At 38.0% G+C, this 21,062-nt stretch overlaps 2 protein-coding genes across 2 annotated transcripts in view; both read right to left on the bottom strand.

Annotated features, from left to right (window-relative positions):
* Positions 1–259: 259 nt before the first annotated feature.
* On the bottom strand, positions 260–4,618 carry LOC146324001 (potassium voltage-gated channel subfamily V member 2-like). Its single transcript, XM_084723295.1, has 2 exons — positions 3,322–4,618; positions 260–541 (listed from the first exon to the last, which is right to left on the bottom strand). The coding sequence occupies exons 1-2, from the start codon at positions 4,582–4,584 to the stop codon at positions 260–262; spliced, it is 1,545 nt and encodes a 514-aa protein (XP_084579421.1). The 5' UTR covers positions 4,585–4,618.
* Positions 4,619–4,746: 128 nt separating this feature from the next.
* The window catches only part of LOC146324000 (low-density lipoprotein receptor-related protein 8-like), a 35,711-nt gene continuing 19,395 nt past the window's right edge, over positions 4,747–21,062 (bottom strand). Inside the window, exons 12-13 of the mRNA XM_084723293.1 lie at positions 19,110–19,270; positions 4,747–4,809 (exon numbers count right to left, since the gene is read on the bottom strand). Of these exons, the coding sequence (XP_084579419.1) occupies positions 4,747–4,809; positions 19,110–19,270 (224 nt within the window). The remainder of the gene's footprint in view (positions 4,810–19,109; positions 19,271–21,062) is intronic.

Below are 21,062 nucleotides of genomic sequence, written 5' to 3'. Positions count from 1 at the left end.
GTGTGTATTAAAAACTTTGGACCATATTTCCTCTGCATCTTCCCCCTATCGTTCTGAACTCTGATGAGAAAGTTAAACCAGGTCATAGCGGTGGTCAGTACAAAGGAGACGTCACGTGCTGCATCTGTGCAAAGAAACCCTCTTCCTGTCTTCATTTTCACCCACATCCTCTTTGTACTTTTAGTTCAAGTCACACTCTTTTTTTACACATTCACACATTAAGTTTCCAATAATCACACTGACTACATAGCGATGTCACTCACTCGCAGCAACTCTCTGTATTATGGTCGTCTTCTGAGGGATGAAAACACATGTCCATTTTACGTCTGAGGCGCCTCTTTAGCATAAAGCGCCGCTTCACTAAGGCAGTGTTGTACTCCTGTGCTTTTAACTTGGCGTAGTAATCAGAGAACTTGTTGAAGAGGAAAGAGATCGGCATGCCGTTCAGGATGATTCCAAATGAGATGCAGCCAAAGGCCACAAAGCGGCCCAAGATGGTTACAGGAACCACATCCCCGTAGCCCACAGTAGAGATGCTGACCTGAGAGAGAGAAGTGAACAGTCCCGCATTATTCAGTGTTCATTCACATTTTCTTCATTATAATATGATGATTACAAGCATAAGGTTTAAGTAGAGTAGGGATTCAGGTTTCTGCCTGTTCAATTTAAGACATTTTAAGAACATTATGATAATAATACATTAATATTTATGTATCTCTTAATGAAATCTGACGATCCAAATCATGAAATGTAAGAGTTCTTCTCCTTTCCACGCTTGGAAAGTGGAGCATGAAGCTAGCTGGGCGTGCTCCGATGAATGACCGGACTGCACAGTGATCAATACAATTTTTTACCAAAATACATTTAAAAGCACTACTGAAGTTAATGCCTTTCAAAATCATTTTTAAGATTTTAAGGTCTAAAATTCATATTATTTGATTTTAGACTTTTTAAGACCTTTTAAGGAGCTGCACAAACCCTACAGGATGCATGATAATATCGGTACATCATTGGTAATGGATGATAGAGGCTTTAAAATAAAATATTAGTATCTAAGGAACATTGCTGCTGGTATGACTGTTGAAATGATGCTTTAATTATGCATATTTATTTATATTATGCATACACAACAGGCATATGTCTGTAGTGTGGGTTTTTTAAGTGTCAAAGTTGGGTAGTAAAGTTATTATTGCAATGATTTCTTTGCCCTGTGAATGTGTAGCCTACATATGGGAAAGTATTGCATGTAGTACTCTTTCAGTATTCAACAAGAAGAGAGACTTTTAGCCCTTTTGGCTAAACTCAGTTTGACTCGGCACGCCAGCCTTTTTATCATGAAGCAACAAAACCTTTTTTTTTCCATCAGCAGTAACTTGATACGACACCTGCACAGCTGAAAGCGATACCGGAACATAAAAACAGTGACAAAGGACAGAAACTAAACCACACAGATGAACTTCTAAAGAAGTCTGAAACCACGGACACATTTAGAAACGTCTTTCTCTCTGCTCTCCTGCACACACATGAGCTGAGTCTCACAACACACACTTGTTTGAGGGGGAGAAAGGAGGGTTGTCTCTGGTTGATTGTGGTCAGGCAGACATCACTGCAGCCTGCGTGGAGGTGAGTCAGACTCGCTTGGGCCCCGCTCCAGAGTAGGTCCATCTAGGGCGTGACTTAGCGCAGCTTGGCACAATAAAAGTGTTGATGGAAATGCAACCCCGTGCGGCATGGTTTGACTCAGCTCAGCCAAACAGGCCAGTGGGAAACCCCAGTGTATGTTCTCTGCAGTTAGCTGGTGGAAAAATATCTGTATAAATCAATATCAACATCAGCAACTAGTTTATAGTTGAGAGGCTGCTAAAGTGGTGCAACTGGAGGGATTTTATCAATCATTTTTTAAACTGTTAATATTAAATTAAACACTCCTGAATGAAAGACCTTTGATCATGTTTGCAAAGTATTTAGAACACCTAACAGCGGTTTATGTGAAACATTCAAAGATGAGATCTTTCTGATAGTGTGTCCTGTTCAAGCAAGCTGCCACTCCTGTCAAAAACCACCAAAGCAGTATTCTGACAGACATTTCTGTCCTCAGTTTGGAGATCTGCACCAGCTGGTGCCCTGAGAGTCTGTCTGTGTGCTTCCAGCTGGTGCTTAACACACCCAGTAATGCAACACACAGCAGGTAAAGGAGTCTCACACAGCTCCAAGACTCAGTCATGTTAAGGTTAATTATGTTTTTTTGTTTCTGTGGCAATTGCTTTTCTATGTATCATGGTAATGAAGTAGATTTATCTTACATTCCCACATACATCTGTAAAATAAGATCCTTCTCAAACACACACCAATGAAATATATACAACAGCAATGCCTGTCTCAAAATTGACATTATTAATGATCTCATTCTTGAGCATGGTTTTAATATTTCTGGACTCTAGACCTGGTTATCCACAGACAAAGCACTGCCTTTGGTTGAATCATCATCACCTAACTTTCTATACACCCACATTCCACGTGCAAATAATAAAGACGGCGGTGTTGCACTAATTCACAGCTCCAAATACTCTTTCCACTCTAAAATGAGTAATCCGGTCTCATCGTTTGAGGTGCTTCTAATGTCATTTTGTCCTTCACCAAATACAAACTCCCTGTCTTTCTACATTGCTGTCCTTCATCATCCCCCTGGGTCTTACTCACAATTCCTGAATGAAATTTCTGACTTTCTCTCAGATCTTGTGATCTATGCTGACCACATCATTATAAATAGGCAACTTAAATATTCTTTTTTATTTGTTGTTATCAATTATTTTTATTTCAGTAGTGGTAGAACAAACAATATTACAACAGTAAACATATATATAACATCTATCATGTTAAGGTGTATTTACCCCACTATAAGAATGAAAGGTCAACCTTTCCGCTACCCCTGTAACAACCAGTGCCACTAAGGTATTTTTGTGGGCCAAACCAGAAGTTATCATCACTCTGGTTCCTTACATAAAAAGCCAGTGTGGTTTTACTATTAGATTAGTGCAGAAAATAAGTTCTGTGGCAAGATAATATTCACAAATAGACATTACTTTTATGATTTCTGAAGCAAAAAAGCAACCAACAGATGTAAAAAAGCTAATGTTAGCCTGTAAAGAAACTACACCACAGCTTGTGATTTCAGTGTGGGAACTGAGAGTGTTCATGTGTGAGTCATTTCCAGGTTTTAGGATTCATTCCTGCAGCATTATAGGGAGAGGAGAGGTGAGGGACAAATGTTTGTGGACTGGGATTAGTCCAATACTGAGTGATTCAGCTACTGATACTCACTGCAGCCCACCACCAGGCGTATGGGATACTGCTGACAGGAGACCCCTCAGTTTCCCTCTCGGCTGAGTGAAGGAGAGCAGAGAAAGTGAAGATTCCCATGGCGATGAACAGGAAGATGCAGCAGGCCTGCTGGTAACACTGCCGCAGAGTGAACCCAAACGCTCTCATGCCGGTGGAGTGTCGAGCCAGTTTCAAAATCCTGAAGATCCGCAGCAGCTTGATGACTTTGAGGACATGGCTGATCTTGCTGACCCGAGCCATGGTCCTAAGGTCTTGCTGTGCGTTCACATCCTCAGCGTCACTTAAGGCTTCAAAGACAATCTGGACGAAATAAGGCATTACTGCCACCATGTCCACAAAGTTGAGTCCACTCTTCAAAAACATTACGATGTTGGGAGTGGTGAAAAGGCGAATTAAATACTCAAAGGTGAAGAACACAATGGTGATGATCTCCACCCATTCCATGTGCGTTTTGTTGTTAATTCTATACTGCTGAAGGTCCTCTACAGTGTTGAGAGCCATTGCGACAATGGAGAAGAGCACAAAAAGGTTGGAGAGAATGTTGAAGGCCTTCGCTGTAGCTGAAGAGTATGGATTTTCCGTAATGTTCCACAGAGTCCTCCGAGTATCCCCAAAGACCTTATCTTTGAAAGACTCATCGTCGTACTTGAGCTCGATCTCAGCCAGCAGCTCCTTCTCCACCTTCAGGTTGTCCCTGATGTCATCGACCTTCTCCTCAAACACCATCCAGCAGCAGCGCTGGGTGTCCCTCAGGCTCAGGCCCCAGTACGTGATCTCCTCCTCAAAGTTGATGGGGCACATTTCCCGTATGATCCACAGCACGCCACTTGTATAGAAATTGAAGATATGGTGGAAGAAGGTAGGGTCACGGTCAAAGAAGAACTCATTGTTGCGTACAGAGTAGTCGTCACACAGCATGAGGAGTTTTGTTCTGTCCCTGCAGAGCGCCAACGAGCCTATCCGGGTTTGAGGGTATTGAACAGCACACTGTTTAGGGATATAAAATACTTTCCCTCCAACATTGACGTTGAGGTTCTGTTGCCCCCCTGGTCTGTCCTCTGCTTTGGGGCAATCAGCTTTGATGTCTGGACTGTCCAGGTTCTCCAGAGATCTCCATGCTTTGACTGTTTTCTCCTGAGAAAACGGGAATGTTTTGTTGTCCTGTATACCCTTTGGCAGACAGTTGACAGTTGAGCGGCGATTTTGCAAGCACCTCTGAAGTTGGACAATCTCTGAAGCCATAGCAACTGCGGTTCAAAGCAGGAAGCTGGCGACACAGAAGAAAGAGAAAAAAAGCATAACTCTAGCAGCACATGGTATTTTGCTGAACCATCAGAAAGAGTGTGTCCAGTCCTGCAGGAACTGATATCCCAGTCAAATCGAAGGTCTTCCTGTTTTTCTGTTTCAACTGTGGCTGAGAATGTAGTCCAGAGAGTTGTGGGGAGAGGGAAAGATTCCTCTCTCTGACTGTTTTTGTGAAGACAACACATATCAGACTGGCAGATCAAGGGCACACAGCAGGGATGATGTCTGTTTAATCTCATTGGTGCCTCTCCAAGTTTCCTTAAGTAGTAGTAAATATAGGTGGGGAGGCGGGATTAGGACACAAAGTTGATTTAAGGATTTTGAAGTGACGAGACAAAGGGCAAAATGAGGCCTTATGTTGAGTTGGCTGTTTTCTTCTTTTTCTTCTTTTAATTGACCCCTTTTTCATTCTTGTCCTCTTTCATTTCCTCACACTTTCCTCATAACTCTAAACCTGTTATTGGAAATACATACTTTTAGTCTTAAAGGGGAAGTGAAAACTGATGGAGAAAACTGGCTTGGCAGTTTCTCACTGTCTATAGCAATTAAAGTAATTTAAATATTTTAATTTATTTATATTTTAAGTCGCTTATCTTACAGTAATAGTACAGTCATTTTTCCCGTTAATAAGGAAGTGACAGATTTATCACATCATCATCATCTTATTTTACTGTAAAACTCATTTCAGTACAAATTAACCATGAATGTCAGCATGCTCACAATGACAATGCTATGATAACATGCTGATATTTAGCAGGTAAATGTGCATCATTTTAGTTTTGTGTGTTGTGCTAACATTTGCTAATTAGCACAGAGCTGAGACTGATGAGAACGTCATTAGCCGTCCAGTTTTTGGTTACTGACTGAAATATTGGGCAAATTGGAATTTCAAGGTCCACATGTATTGGCAGAATATGGCAGAAATATATTATTCATAAGTATGTTTTCATTAGTGTATGATCACCTGAAAATACCTTAAAATTAGACATTTATATCAACAGAGGGTGCTGATCGTTTTAAACAGAGATCACAATGTTGCACTGCCATGATTTTACGGTAGCCCAGAACAGACAAACCAAACACTGGCTCCAGATACTGTTCTTCACAGTTTGCAAAAGGCCACCCACCTGTGGCAGGTCTAATAACAATGGTATCAGTATATTTAAATCAAGCGGTTTTGTTTATCTGGTAGTCTAATTAGACTTGACTCCAGCACCATGTACTGATAACTGACATAGTTTGCATGTCTCTCTTGGCACACAGCACTGGGTGATTAAGATTCAGGTTAGTTTTTAATTGTGTTTTACACGAACCCAGTATTTACATTATCATCTGCAGTAGATATTTGAAAAAGCATGTTAAAGATTTGATGCAGACCACAAAACTGTATTTTCTTATCATCGGGCCAAACATGTTTGTTGGAGCAGGGCCAGATTTGGCCCACAGGCTGCCCAACAATTGACATACAATTAGTTTTTGATTTAGAGTTAGAATGAAAACACACTTACACACACAGTTTTATAGCACTTTGTAATTTAGCTGTCAAATAAAACTACAGTAGAAACTACACAACACTGGAGTGGAAAAAATTTCTTATGAGTGGGGATGTAACAATACCAAAACCTTCAGGTGCGATAAGACCATGATAGAATAGTCCAATTTACAATATTTATTGCTACATTGCAAAGCAAATAAAAATGAAATCTGATGTGTAGAGAATTTTTTGTTCATATAAAAAAATTTTTTACTTTTAACTTAAAGTTTTTCCGCTTTCCTTCTTTAATAGAATACAATAAAATAAAACAATAGTTGTTAGCAATGACTTAAGCATGTGCAAACAGTTGGCATGAATTTTCTTTGAGGATGAGGGTTTGAATTATGCCTGCACAACTACAAAACATAAACAATGTTGCAGTCAGCAGCAGTCGTTTTATGAAAGGAAATAAAAATGCTAAAAGAAAATAATTAAACATCTAATGTCACGGGAGACTTTTTTTTTCTTTTGATATGCGAGTGTGTCCTTGCCAAGACAGGTTTAATAACAGTGAGCTACAGACAAACAACAACACATAACATAAAAATAAGACAGTTAACATAAAAATGTGCCGTGTAAATGACAGCTTAAAGCAACAGACTGTCTTGAACCATAAGAAAACACGGGTTTAGTATAAGATGATAACTTGATGGGATGAGCACATACAGATTGCAATTACTTTAAATTTGCAAAGAGAAGCCAGTTATTACAAGTGTAGATCTAATTGCAGAAAGTTCCAGGCAGAGGGAAAAGCTAAATATAAGCCCCTGAGAAGAAAATCCTTTAAACAAACAAACAACTTGCTAGAGGTTGAAGAGTTCATAATGCCCTTTAAAATGTGCCACCTCCCTTATCACTGCTCGTGAATAAACAGGCACAAAAGGTTCTGTTGTTCCTCGACAACATGAAACTGCAACTGAAAGTACCATTGTTTTAGATCCAGTTATTTGAAGGTGATTCCCCTCAGCTTAATAGAGTGTGATCTTCTCCTGCTAAACTACTTGACCGCCTCACGACTGATCAACAGATTACACCTGGCATTGACAGAGGCCGGCCAGATTTACCGGGAAAACATAAAATCACATATCACAGAGGGGAATCATTAAAGCTGTCTGCATGCACAGATGTCCGTAAGAAAAGAGCCAATGAAGGCGTTATAAACCTGAGAATGATGCTACCTGTGACGCGATCAGGCAGCTGTTTAATTTGTCTGCCGCAGGTTTAAAGGGGATTAATATTCCACTAAAGTAAAGATGCTCCGCTGTTTGATTCTTTGTTAGTAGATAACACTTTTTACAATCTACAAACATTACCAGAAGCTCAAGTGTCAGCGGTGGAAAAAGGATGCTATAAAACCACATCCTCCTTTTTCGCAACTGCTAAAGGGTCAGTCAGCAGTTTTTTTCTGCCTGGGATCTGCAGACTGAAATTAAAAAAAAATAAGCTCCTGCTACCTAAAATGGATTTCAATTTATTGTCAACAAGACAACAAATAGAAAGATGATGGCCTTATTTACACTGCTGGTTTCCAATAATCTTTATGTTGAAGAAACGGTTGGATAAATTACAGGTGATTTCATTTTTGTCGATTTTTATAGTATTAAAAAAAATGAAAACAATCATATTTTAGTTTTTATGTCTTAAAAACATGAGTGTTGTTACACTAATTCAGCTAGATTTAAAAAAAATCAATACATTAACTTCAATCGATGCACGATCTGCTGTTAATTCCCTCCAACACTGCTCAAAAAAAGATCAGTAATGTCCCAAATGTTGAAGTCATACATGCTGTTTATATGTCAGTGAAACAAAATATAGACATGCACTGTCCATGAAATACAGACTATATTTTCTACATGTGCAATTTGTCTCTGAAGCACGATAATCACAAAAGTTCTTAAGCTCTTCACACAAACAAAACTACATCCATGTTGTCGTCCAAGACCAATAATTATAAAATATCAGAAGACTGAATATAGGTATGTATCTGGGTTTAAAAAATAAATAAATAAATAAATAAAAATAAATAAAAAAGAAAGAAAGAAACTTCATTTTCCTCCATGTTGTAGAAAGATGCTTATTGAGGCAATTTTTATCTTTATTGGACTATGTGACATTTTATTCATGCACACCTCAGCCATGACTCTGAAGCCCTTGGACTCTGTCGATCACTCTTTTTTAAGATTTATTACTGGAGATAATGATTATAAGCATCATTGTAACCTTTATGCCGAGGCTGGGTAGCCGTCTCTCTCGGTAAGACGTAAAAGACACTGGGATTTATTTATTTATGAAGCTTTTATTGGTATTTTACCTCCTTACTTCGCTTGAATGTTTTCTTTTCATGTGGGCTCTTATCAAACTCTGTCAAGAGATCAGATTACGCTGCAGGTGTTGGCAGTTTGGCTATCAAACCTTTTAATGGGCCAACCTCCTAATGATTTTGTTTTTATGTAGATGTCAGCTCCATCCAGTGGAAAAACTGCAGTTGACAAAATGTTTTTTAATAATTTCATACCATATTTGTAGTGAGCAGCCATTTCATTTTTTAAAAACTCCTCTCAAAATGCTAATTTCTTTACCATAATTCTTATTTAGCTTTGATTTAGAAGGGCCCGGAGTTGACATGTTATGGCTAAAACACGTGATAGCTATATTGTTTAATAAATTTGGCAAAATATAGAAATCTTACCAGCACTTGAGCAGTATTCCTGCCACAGAGCTGCTTTTATGCTTGATTAAATCATGTATTTATAAAAATCTGACGGAGTTGACAGAAATCTGGGATGACTTTAAATGGCCAACATTTTTCACAAAAAATAAATAAATATAAATATTTCATACATATAAATCTTTAAATGACAAATTTTAACATAAAAGATCTAATAAGAAATATTGGTATTAATAATTTTTAGGATTTTTTTTTTTTTTTTTGGTACGACATGATTTGTCCGAAGTGTCTGGAGATGAATAAGTTGAGAAACACTTTCAGCAGTTACTTATGACCTAATCTGCTACAAGGCAGCGGCAGCAGTGGTTAATGTGCCAACACAGAATACACTGACTGTGCTGTGCTCTGCCTTACTCTCACTTTGACAGCAGAAAATGACAGAGATCAGAGGATGTTAAATTATTCTTTTGATCATGACCTTCCTGGATGTTTCACCTGATAAACTGTTTGTGTTGATTAATCACGGATTAATCCTCTGCATTATTATTATGACCCAGATCCTTTCTGTGTGTTGAGTCTCATGAGGTATTAACTTCACCTTGTCGTACCACATTCAGACCAAACTCAGGTAATCAGGTTTATGCAGTGGTTAATCAACAACAGACTTGTGACGCACTGAGATTTTAGTTTCAGTAGCAGAGAGAGGAAAGGACACAAATATGAAGCAACATAAAATACTTTATTTGATTTATTTACAGCATCTAACAGGTGTGAACACAGTATGTCATTGACATTAATGTTGCCCAAAAATAAATAAAAAACTTCCTTAAAAATAAATACCAACCTCACAACTCAGCAGTTTGAGCACACTTACAGACTGTCACACACAAAAATAACAGAAAAAGACTGAATTCAAACAAGGCAGGTCAATCGACCAAACATTTAACAGGCTCTGTGCACAAGAGCAAGACCAAACCTCCAAACCATGAAACATTTAACAAAATAAAACACATTTGTTCCCAGTATCACCAGTGCTCAGAAGGCATCAAAACACAAACCTGCGACTAAAGAAATCTTCTGTGCCTCTTTAATCACGCTAACTACATTACAGTATTATTGAGCAAGCCAGGCTTTATTTCTCAGTGTTTTTTTCTATCATAATTACCAACACAGATCTCTGTTTAAAGGAATAGTTCTACATTTTAGGGGAATACGCTTTCGAGCAGTTAGATGAGAAAATATGGAACATGCAGACGGCAGCTTGGCTTCATTCTAAATCCACCTACCAGTGCCAATAGTTCACCAATAACTTAACACACTGTGGCGGATTAATTTTTAAACTTGATAAAATTACGGTTTAACTTAAATTATGCTGCAACCAACTTTTAAACTAGCTTGAAATGAAGGAAGCAAAAAATTTAAACCTCTGTTTTTTTTTCAGATTTAATTTCATCCTGTTCCACCAAAACTTTTTTTGATTAATTAGGGTATTAATTTAAAACTTATACTTGAGGAGGTTTAGCTTTTACAACAGCTGCATTTCTGAGAAGGATGGAGAGAAAAAAAAGTTCCTTCCATTCAAAGACTTGAAAAAAATGTTGCACTTCTTGTTGATAGCAGATGTATACTTTTAATTAGGACGCACCTACCTTGTGGTTATCTGATGGATAATCAATGGACTGGTTCTATAAAGGACAGTTGAACTTGTCAGACTGGAAAAAAACACACCCAAACAGTACTTAAGGCCTTAACTTAAAGTTTCATTAATCGTTCCACTGAACAATGATAAGCCAACATCAACAACAGAAAGACCTCACCTGTGGAAAGCAGCAGTTATTAATACACCTGTGAGTTTCCTGGGATGACATGTCAAAATGTCTGTTGTGCAATGTGTCTATTAAACTGCAAAAGGTCACTTAAAATGAATTTGACTTGAAGGAAAAGATAAGACATGATCAATGATGCATTAACCATAACAGAACTTTAGGTAACGCATTACAAAATATAAGTAGTTGTGCGCACATCCTGTGCCATATTTACTCCTTTATTCCACTGGGCACGTTGCGTCTGTGAAGCAGTTTTGTGGATCTGTCCACCTCACGGCTTCATGCCCCATCAGCAGGGCTTCAGAGGCAGAGTGTTTTCCCAGTCTGATTATTTTGACTTGGTCAGACTTTGCTGATTTGGTCCTCTGTCCTCGCTTATTGTGCTTCTAAGTAGGCTATTAAGTTAAGTCGAATCATTTCTTTGTTGTCTGTTTTCATTACCACTCAATCTGCTCTGTGCAGCTTGATGCAGCATCTGCAGGAAAAATGACATGGTACATATTCTCCACAGTGCAGAGCAGAGAGCCGCTTCTGTGACATGCATTGTCATAGAAGCACTGTGTCGAATGGCTCCGATCATTGTAAGGAGACACAGCACAGCCGTGACGCGACATAGCTGTGCCCAGTGGAATCAAGCACTCACTGTAGGCAAGGTACAGGACAACAGCTTGAGTCATCGAAAAATAGTAACTGCACACTGGACTAAAGTCTATAAAACTTAATTGGTTTGAAAATTCCTTCCAGGTCTCCATCAGACAAAATCTGAGGTTCAAAATGTTGCATTTTGAAGGAAAAACACCTACAGTATTATTGCAGAGAGTTAGACAAGAGGATTGATACCTCTCTCATATCTGTACAGAAGATATGAAACAGGATTTAGCAGCTAGTCATCTTAGAAAACAGATGGAAACTGCTAGACTGGCTCCATCCTGGGGCAACAAAATTCAGCTGACAGCACCTCCGATGCTCACTAATTAACATGTTATGTCTCATTTGTTTAATCAGTACAAAAAACAAAGTATAAGGTAACATGTTGTGATCTTACTTCTCATTTACATCTTATTTCTTGGCCAGAAGCAGTGACATCCTGAAGTCTGGTTGACTTAAAGCTTATATTCACTGTACAGATATAAGAGTGGCATCAATCTTCTCATCTAACTCTTTACGAAAAAGGAAGGCATATTTCTCAAAATGAACCGTAATCCAGTGTGTAAACATTCACTCTCTGATACACATCCGATTAGACCGTTCATTAAGCAAAGAGCAGCACACATTCACAAGGCAATAATGCATCTCTCTGACTGAACAGTCTCAAACTGAGAAACCAAGAGTGTGAAAATCCTGAAGGCCACGAACAAATCAGTGGAATGGCACTTTTTTTTTCTTAAGAAAAAAAAAAGTCAAAATGTTCACGGCATCACTATGGGATATCTGAAAATTAACACCTATAATACAGCAAAAGTTAGGTTTTGGGAATTGCAATCAGAACAATTAAATATTAATAGTTGAGAGAGAAAGTGCAACTAAACATTAAAATAAAAATCAGCATTAGGGCTCCCAACTAACGAACGAAACACATGGGACACGGACACAACCTGCTACACTAAACTCTGTCTTCGAGGCGTGTGGTTGTGTGCCAGCTGTGTTTTCTGAGGGAATTTTAAAGTTGGATCTGTCATAATATTGCAGTTGGTTATGCAGGATGTGTTGGCTATATTAACTGGTATTGAATTAAATAAAGCCACTACGAGCAACTTTCATATTTTGTTGATTTTGGAGGGCCCTGTGGACAAAAGCAGTAGTGCTTCCACAAAATAATTACCACAAAATATAATTCAAAATAACTATCTGAATAAAATGCTCCTCCTGCTCCTCTTTTTAACTGATTAACGCACAACTTACTGTACCTCTGTGTCATTTAAATGAAATATTATCGTGCTGCTGATGTCCACGCACGTAAGCACCTTTGTTTGGTACAGAACCCTGCAAAAATTACACCATCATGAATTTAATATGTTTCTGACTCAAAATGTAAATAATAATGTAAAAATGATTATTCCTTCTGATGTCGTAAATCAAATCACAATATCCACCAAAATAATTGCAATTAGACAGCTGATGAACCGTTTGGTCTATCAAATCTCAGAAAACTGTGACAAATGCAGATTCTGATCAATGGTTCAAAACCCAAATATATGAAGTTCAGCGTAACAGAAGAAAAGAAAAGCAGTGAATCGACAAAAGTGATTAATCAACTGATGTTTCTAATCTGTTAATTTCCACTGATTTTCTTCGAGACCCACAATCGTAACAAAATTGGTGACCCGCTAAGGAAGATGTTTGATAACAAGGTGTGAAAAAATAATGCAAAATATACAGGAGCTCATCCATGCTGATTTTCACAGCTGCTCCCAGATTTCAGACTGAATATAAACAAACATCATGAAATTATTTTGGAGCCTTCGGGGCTGAAAGTAATACTTCTTCAATACTGAAGTTACTATTTGGAAGTTTTTTCCTCCACCTGACCTCAAATATTTACCACCATCAAGTCATTTCTCACGTGCTTTTAACCTCCAGGTGATGTAAGGACAGGACGGGCAGGTCAGCTGAGTGTGTTGTCGTGTCATCCCATCATCCCGTCAGCCCTGAGGTCACTGAGAGGGTGAGACGGCACCAGGTGAAGCCCAGTCAGCCCGCCATCTGTGTCACACCTCCTTCATTCACTGTCCAAGTCCAGCTTAAGCAGAGTTTCCTGGCGGTGGAAAAACACGCAGCTTAGTTGCCACTCTGCACACCATAAGCCTTTAACCTGATGGGCACCGGTCAGGCTGAGTTCATCATGGAAACAAACAGTGTTTTTAAGGAAAACTGACACATTTCAATCACAATAAGCTGATAAACAGAAGATACTGGACTTCTGAGGCTGGGACAACATTTATATTTATGATTTCAAACACCAGATAACAATATGACATCCAGTGATTTCTTGCTAACACTGAATAATTAAGGATTCCTAGAAACCCTTAATATCTTGCGCATCATTCTTAAAGGTAAAGTTCACCACAAAATCAATAATATATATTTTTCCTCTTTCATGTAGTGATATTTATCCATCTAGATTGTTTTGGTGCAGGTTGATGATATCTTCAAAACTTAGCGATTCATACAAACACATTTATATGTATATTATGTATGTATTTTTTTATGTGGGCTGTGTAGCGTTTTTGAGTATTGCATTTCCTTCATAAAATAATCCCTCAGCTGTGAATCAAAAATCCCCATTTTCTAACCCATTTATCTCCTTGAGATCATGAAAACTCATTATATTTTCATCTTTCATTGTTGTACATGGTGCTGTAATTCTCTTTCTCTCCCAGTTTCAAGATTTTGGTCATTCCAACTTGGTTTGAATCAGCAACTATTATTTTAATTCTTTATTAATCTACTAATTGACTAATCTACTGATTTACCAGCCAAAAACCAAAATAGCCCATCACAAGTTTATAAATGTCTTGATTTATCTGGTCAGCAGTCCAAAACCTGAATATATTCAATTTACTATCAGAGAAGAAAATAGAAAATATTCAAATTTAAGGAGCTGCACTTTTTATTTTGTTGACTTTTCTCTTAAAAAAAAAAAAAAGACAATCAGTGATCAGTTATAAAAATAGCAGCTGATTCATTAACTTTTGATAATTTGAACTGATTACTGACTCATCACTTCAGCTTCAATAGTATTTTATGTATTAGTTTATGCCTCATGTATCAGTATTTATTTAGCATTTCCGTACCACAACTTCCTGTTACTTTCACTGTCTCTTGGTAAACACTGCATTTCCAAGGCGGGTTTGCATCAATCCGACTTGACAGTGGAAGATTCAGGACCTCTTAATGTGACCTTAACCTATATAAGCACATCCTCTAGAGTCATGAACTCTCTCCTCCTCCTCTCCTGTCAAAAGCTCCTCTTGAGGAGATAAAGGCAGAGCATGTGGTTAAAGAGGAGAGGCAAAAGTTAGAACTGCATGTTTATTGCATCAACTAAAAGAAACTCTCCAGATGCTAGCAATGAATCAGAACTGATGTTGTCTGAGCGTACACAAGCCTCTGAACAATGTTTACTAGTTATGCATCGCTCACACATTAACATGGAGCTGCTGGTGTTAAAGGCACATGAAACTTTAAATTGTTGACAGGTCAATAGTCCAAATAACTAGTTTGTTTTGCCAATTTCCCCTTAGTGTTTCAAATGGCCCAAAATCAAAAATCCACATTTTTCCTCTGTCTTGTAGCACTATTTATCCATTGATACTGTTTTGGTGTGAGTTGCCTAGTTTTGGAGAAATCAGTCAGAGAGATGTCTGCCTTCTCTCCAATATAATAGGACTAAATGGCACAAGTCCTGTGTTGCTCCAAGCACCAAAACATATATAAAAAAATATCTAAACCAGTGCATTTTAAATTATTTGTATTTGTTACATCTGCACTAGAATAAAAAAAAAAATCTTGACACATACAATTTATTTAGAGTTCATTTTCTGACATGAGTAATTATGGGGATGAGCCAAGAAACAAAGAAAAAGTGGCCACTATCACTGAATTGGATATTGGAAAAGATGAAAAGCTGTAACCTGATATGATCCATTAGCATGTAGCATCACATAAATGCTTAGGCTTTATGTAGAGAGAAAACTGTCACCTGCAACACAGATGACTTTTATTTTACTCTTGAATGTTTGAATGCTGAAAAAACTGTTGCATAACTGAGTCATGTTTTATATATTCTGCCTTCATTGGAGTAGAATATTTGTTTCACAGTTGTGAGAATAGAACAGTGAGAACGTCTTTTAGATGGCGACGTTAAGCAATGTGCATTGAAACAGTATTAGACTGGTATCGATACCAGCAGATACTCAAGGTTGCGGTATCTGTATCACTATCTGACATGAAATATAGGTATCAAGCTATCCATAGTTAGATAATACTCATCTTATTCTGCTCTAAAACTCAGCTGCGGCCTGCCATCTTCAGTTAGTGTTCATGTCGGTCATCCTATTCTGCTTTGCACATTCCAGGAATGGTATTGTATTCTAAGCATGGTCACAATGAAGTAACTCCTGATCCAATATTTTGGGAAAAGCATCACTTCCTGTCTGAGAAGGAAACATCTGGGGCTCTGAGAATCAGCAGCTTTTCTTCAGTACTGAGGCAGAAATGATGGCTGCACCAACAGAAAAACTAGGGCTGTAGCCAACTCAGAATCAGATCTGGCTGTTCAATAAGAAGATTTGACAATTTGTCCCTTTTTTCAGTTCAGCATCATGCTAAAACTCCATTAGCCTACATGAGTATGATTTACCAGCAAGGCTCATAATTTAATGCCTTTTTTTGTCATATTAATGTGACAACATCAGATTTCCACACAGTAAGAGAAAGTGTGCATCGTCACACTCATAGTTCAGGTATAAAACCCCAGTGCGCCCCCAGAGCATCTTTCTTAATCACCTTCACTCTAATTTTGTCACTCTCCTCTGCTTCCTTTACAGTTTATTCTTGTGGTTTAAGACTCGGTTTGTCAAGTTACAGCCTGCCATGCTGTTGCACTGCTTTGTGTGCAATTGCACAGCTCAACACAAGCCAAAATCACCAGTGCATGATTAAAAAAAAAAAAAAAAGTGTGCCAGCTAATTTATAAAAATATATTTATGATTCTCCAAATTCATGATTCCTCATTGAAATGTCCTCCAGGTGCATTTTTAAAAACTTTGTTTTCTCCCGTTAATGTAACGCCAAACAAGCCAAACAAAAACAAAAAATGACTTGCCTGATGGATCTGAGTCAAGCGAGGGGTCTCTGATTGAGATTTGTATTTTCAACTTTCAAGTGGAAACCCTAATAAATTGTTAGATCACAGAAGGATTAAATAATTATTAAATATAGTTTTTCTGCCTCTATACTGTGGTGTCTGCACTGGTTTCATCAGGAGGGGATTCTACAGACTGTTCTTTCAATAATATTGTTAGAAAATGCCTCCAATTAACAATCAGTGTCAAAGATCAGTGTGGTTTTTTTTGGCAAGAAAATTTGTTTTTGAATCTCATTCTTCAATATGCAATAATCAGCATCATTAGATATTGTTAAGAGTTTTAAACAATGAAATTGGTGAATACATTACAAAAATACAAGCATTTTATCAAAATTTCTTCCTGTAAAATGTTAAATATTTCTGAGGCTTTATCTTGAACTTGGAGGCAGTTACATAAATGTATCCAGTCAAATCAAATGTCATTTGGGGTGACTCACTAACTGCCCGTAATATAAAACAGCGCTGAAGCATTAGCTACTGGCTGACTAGCAGAGCAATATCATAGATGTGTGTTATGATTCCAGCTGGCAAAAACTGTGTTCAGTCTTTTCAAAGAATGTGGTTGAAGTCTGATTAATTAATTTCAGCTGTATCCTCCTATTGATCCAACATGATGAGGGAGTCAGCAGTCCTCCAACGGCTCTGGAGCGCTGTAGTTCCCCACTTATTAGAAACCCAAACACATGTTAAGGATGTGAGTAAAATCCTTCTTTTAGCTCAAGTCCATCCGTATTTTATTAAATTAAATTTTCCATTGTTAATCTCTGTGGGGAAATTTGTTCTTTGCTGCCACTGTGCAGCTCGCAGGAAACTTCCAAGTTCACCCTGACTTTTAACACTCAAACATTCAGCTCATCTGCCTCAGAGCTGTGTGGGTGCGGTTTGGTTTGGTCAGATCTGACTGGCATTTACCAAAACAACTGTCAAAGAGGTCTTCTCTCAAATGTGGCTGAAACCTGGATGCTGCACAGAGGTGTGGCACATTACTGCTTGCCAGCTAAGTCACACCAACTTTATAGCAGTGAAAAGAACACAGACAAAAACGCAAACAGGACAATCTCTCAAGTGAAACAAACCGAAGCTGATCCAGCTTTGAGAGAAGATGTTGCGGTTGTGTGAAGACATGTCACTCAGAACTAGGGATGGGAATCGAAAACCGGCTCTTGTTGAAAACCGGTTCCCAGTGTTACAATTCCTTGGAATCGTTTGCCAATTTTACAAGCAATGCCACTGTTGCTTTTGTATAAGTTATAATACCCGAAATCTCAATGCAGAGTTGCAGTGAAAAGACAGGACAGATGCTGCTGTGTGCAGCGCATCTCTGATTTAAAAGCCGTCACTTCGCCTTGAGTGAAATCCAGACCATAACTTTTTTCACTGATGTAACTCTGCTATCACCAAAGAAACAGATCATAAAACTGTGATGTTCATTGAAACTTTGGTGATATCAGCTGTCTTAACTTCTACACAGCTCCTCTCTGCTCACCGGTGCAGCTCTGTCTCACCCCGTCTGTGACACAGTGTGTCTGCTGATTGATTGATTGATCATGACTTCTAACCAATCAGATGTGCTGCTGTAGGCGGGACATTGAGCCAGACTACAGAGCATAGTTGTGTATTATACTGTACAGTGTATAATGATCTAATATATGTATAGTATATACATAGTACAGCACTGTATAAGTTTGAAGTTTTTAATATTATTACCATTATCATTACTATTATCATTATTATTACATTACATAACTATGGTGATAATTACAGACAGACAAAGATCAAAGACAAGTGCATTTTTAAAATAATTTAACTCTAATCCCACCACTTTTTTCTTTTTTGCTGATCCGAAAAATGATCCGATCCGTGACTCAAAATCGTGATACGATCCAAACCGTGAGTTTTTTTGATCCGTTGCACCCCTAGTTAATACTGCAGGTAACTAACTAACTAACACTGCCTATCATGTTAGTGCTATTTGCCTCACTGTAAAACCTGCTATTACTGTTAACTGTTAAGGTTAAATGAATGGCTTCTCATGCATTACATTTAGATGACCATGACGAGAGACGGAGTCTGACTGGCTCAGAGGCTGGCAGTACTCGCTCCAGTTCACGTCTAGCTTCCTGTTTGTTCTCCTTTTTTCCAAATGAGAATCGATAAGAGAATCGATAAAGAACCAAATCATTAAGCAGAATCAAAAATGGAATCGGAATCATAAAATGCTTATCAATTCCCATCCCTACTCAGAACATTTAGAAAGAAAGGCTAAAGACAGTCTACACATTATATACCAGCATGTGCACTTTTAAAAGTCTTCTTCTCTCAGTGTTAAATCTGTGTCATGTTTCACCACATCGTAAACACAGCCTCCAAAATAACCATGAAGCGGAAAATCAACACCTCTTTAAAACAGTTATATATATATATCTACACACACAGTACAGATATATATATATCTCAAGTGTACACATGTGCTGCTGAATGAATGGTATCTCCTCTCTGAAGGTGAATGAAGGTGTCTGTGTTAGTTTTTAAAGTGTGTGTGCGCACATAAACTTCTCTTGCCTTGGCGAGATGTGTGTTTGGATCTACGGGTGGCCCCTGGTTGATGAGCGGATCCTGGGACTCTTTGAGGGAGAAGCTCTGCTCAGTGAGAGACCTGGACGGCCTGAACTCCTCTCTCCACCACCACAGAGCCATCCCCACCAGCAGCAGACTGAGGAACACTGGGAAACACACAAACACACACAAACACACACACAAACACACAGATTTACTGGTGTTGTTTTTGGGGACATCAGGGTTCCTATTCCTTTTCTTAAGCCCAAATTCAAGCACTTGTCAATAATAGTCAAGGTGCTTTTTCAAGCTTTTTCAAGCTTTACAGCATATTTATATACATGTACTCAAAATTATTTTTTCACCTCTTCATCACAGAAATATTCAGTCAGGTAGTGACTTATTATGAAATTAATGCAGTTGCAATTTAAAGCACTCTTTAACACACACACTTTCAAGCACTTTTCAAATCTTGAAAATCCTGCATTACAAGTCAAGTGTTTTCAAGGATTTCCAGCACCTTCGGTATATGAACCCTGTTACATACTTACATTCATTTCCTAGACTTATCCTGACCCTAGCCATAAGCACTACGTCCCTGACCCTAACCCTTACCATAACATTAAAGACCCCCTCCAGTGAAAAGGAGTTGTTAGCATGTCCATGAAGTGTTTGTCACGTGATACAAGACATATCAGGAAAGAAAGAAGCCATAAACAGACAGTCAGGGGAGCGGGCAGAGAATAACTGCATATTCATGATCCTCATATACTAAATGAGGGCAACGTAAAGAGCTATACACAAGTCATTTTAATAAGGTTTAAACAAGGTTTAAAACTTGACTGGAGTTGGACTTAAACCATTGACAAAAAAACCTTTTCCAAATTCAAATGGCAAACAACATGTTTTGGTGACAGAATTCTAAAGAAGGGTAACAAATTAAAGGAAAACACAAGAGAGTTTCAATATGTGTCACCCGTCTGTGAGCAGACAAAACAACCTCCCGAAATGATGGGAGCCTCCCACTCATGGTTCCATCAGCAGCGCTGGGAGGGTTATTGTTTTTTTTTAACATGTTCCATAACGGATCACTGAATGCATGCACTGAAATCTAATTTGAAACATATTCCATTAGATCACTCAAGTTAAGTTACACTAACAGGACGAAAAAGAAATTAAAGTTACCTCAAGGTGCGTCTTCAAATTAGTCTTTTGACGCAGAAAGTTGAAAACTGAACTGTACTGTATGATTGCACTTTTTTTTAATTTGTTTATGTGAAATGTGTGTCTTGTGTGAATTTTAGAGCTAATAGAACAAAGACTAAAGTAATCCTTTCAAGTAATCTATTTTTAAAGATAGAAACTATGGTCAGAATACCACTAGTTTAAACTGTAACTAAATACAGTTACTGATAATTTGTATTTTAAATTCATATTTTATATTCTGAACACTTCCCAGCCTGTGCATCAGAGGGCACACAGAAAAACAGTTGTCTTCATTTTGTGCAAAAGCAATTTGGCTTTCTCTGATTTACTTTATATCTTTAGTGATTTTTATGGAAAGCTAATGCTATTTAGCTACAGTTTCAAGTAGTTTATCCTAAATCCAAGTATGTTTCAAACCTTGAAAACACAACTTTAAAATTATTTTTTTTTTTTTAAGGATTTCCAGCTCCAGCTGTCCCCAGTCAACTGGTCTTTAGACTAAAATATGCATTGAATCACTTTCTGGAGCCTCTGCAGACATGACAGCGGTTGACATCAACTTTCTTACATCCCCTCACCTCCTCTGAGTGGACAAACAGGTGGCTGTTATGACTGAATAAATCTGCAGTACAGACTTTAAATGATAAACTACCACGCATAAGCAAATATGTAGCTTATAAACAAGGAAATATTGAAAGACTAACCAAAGGTTTGTCTGTGGACAGACTTGTATATTTGTAAATATCTGCAAGT

The sequence above is a fragment of the Lutjanus erythropterus genome, chromosome 7 (genome assembly GCF_056507025.1).
Source record: "Lutjanus erythropterus isolate fLutEry1 chromosome 7, fLutEry1.hap2, whole genome shotgun sequence".
Lineage (NCBI taxonomy): Eukaryota > Metazoa > Chordata > Actinopteri > Lutjaniformes > Lutjanidae > Lutjanus > Lutjanus erythropterus.
The sequence above is the reverse complement of the archived record's forward strand: the minus strand, read 5'-3'. Positions and strand labels throughout refer to the sequence as shown.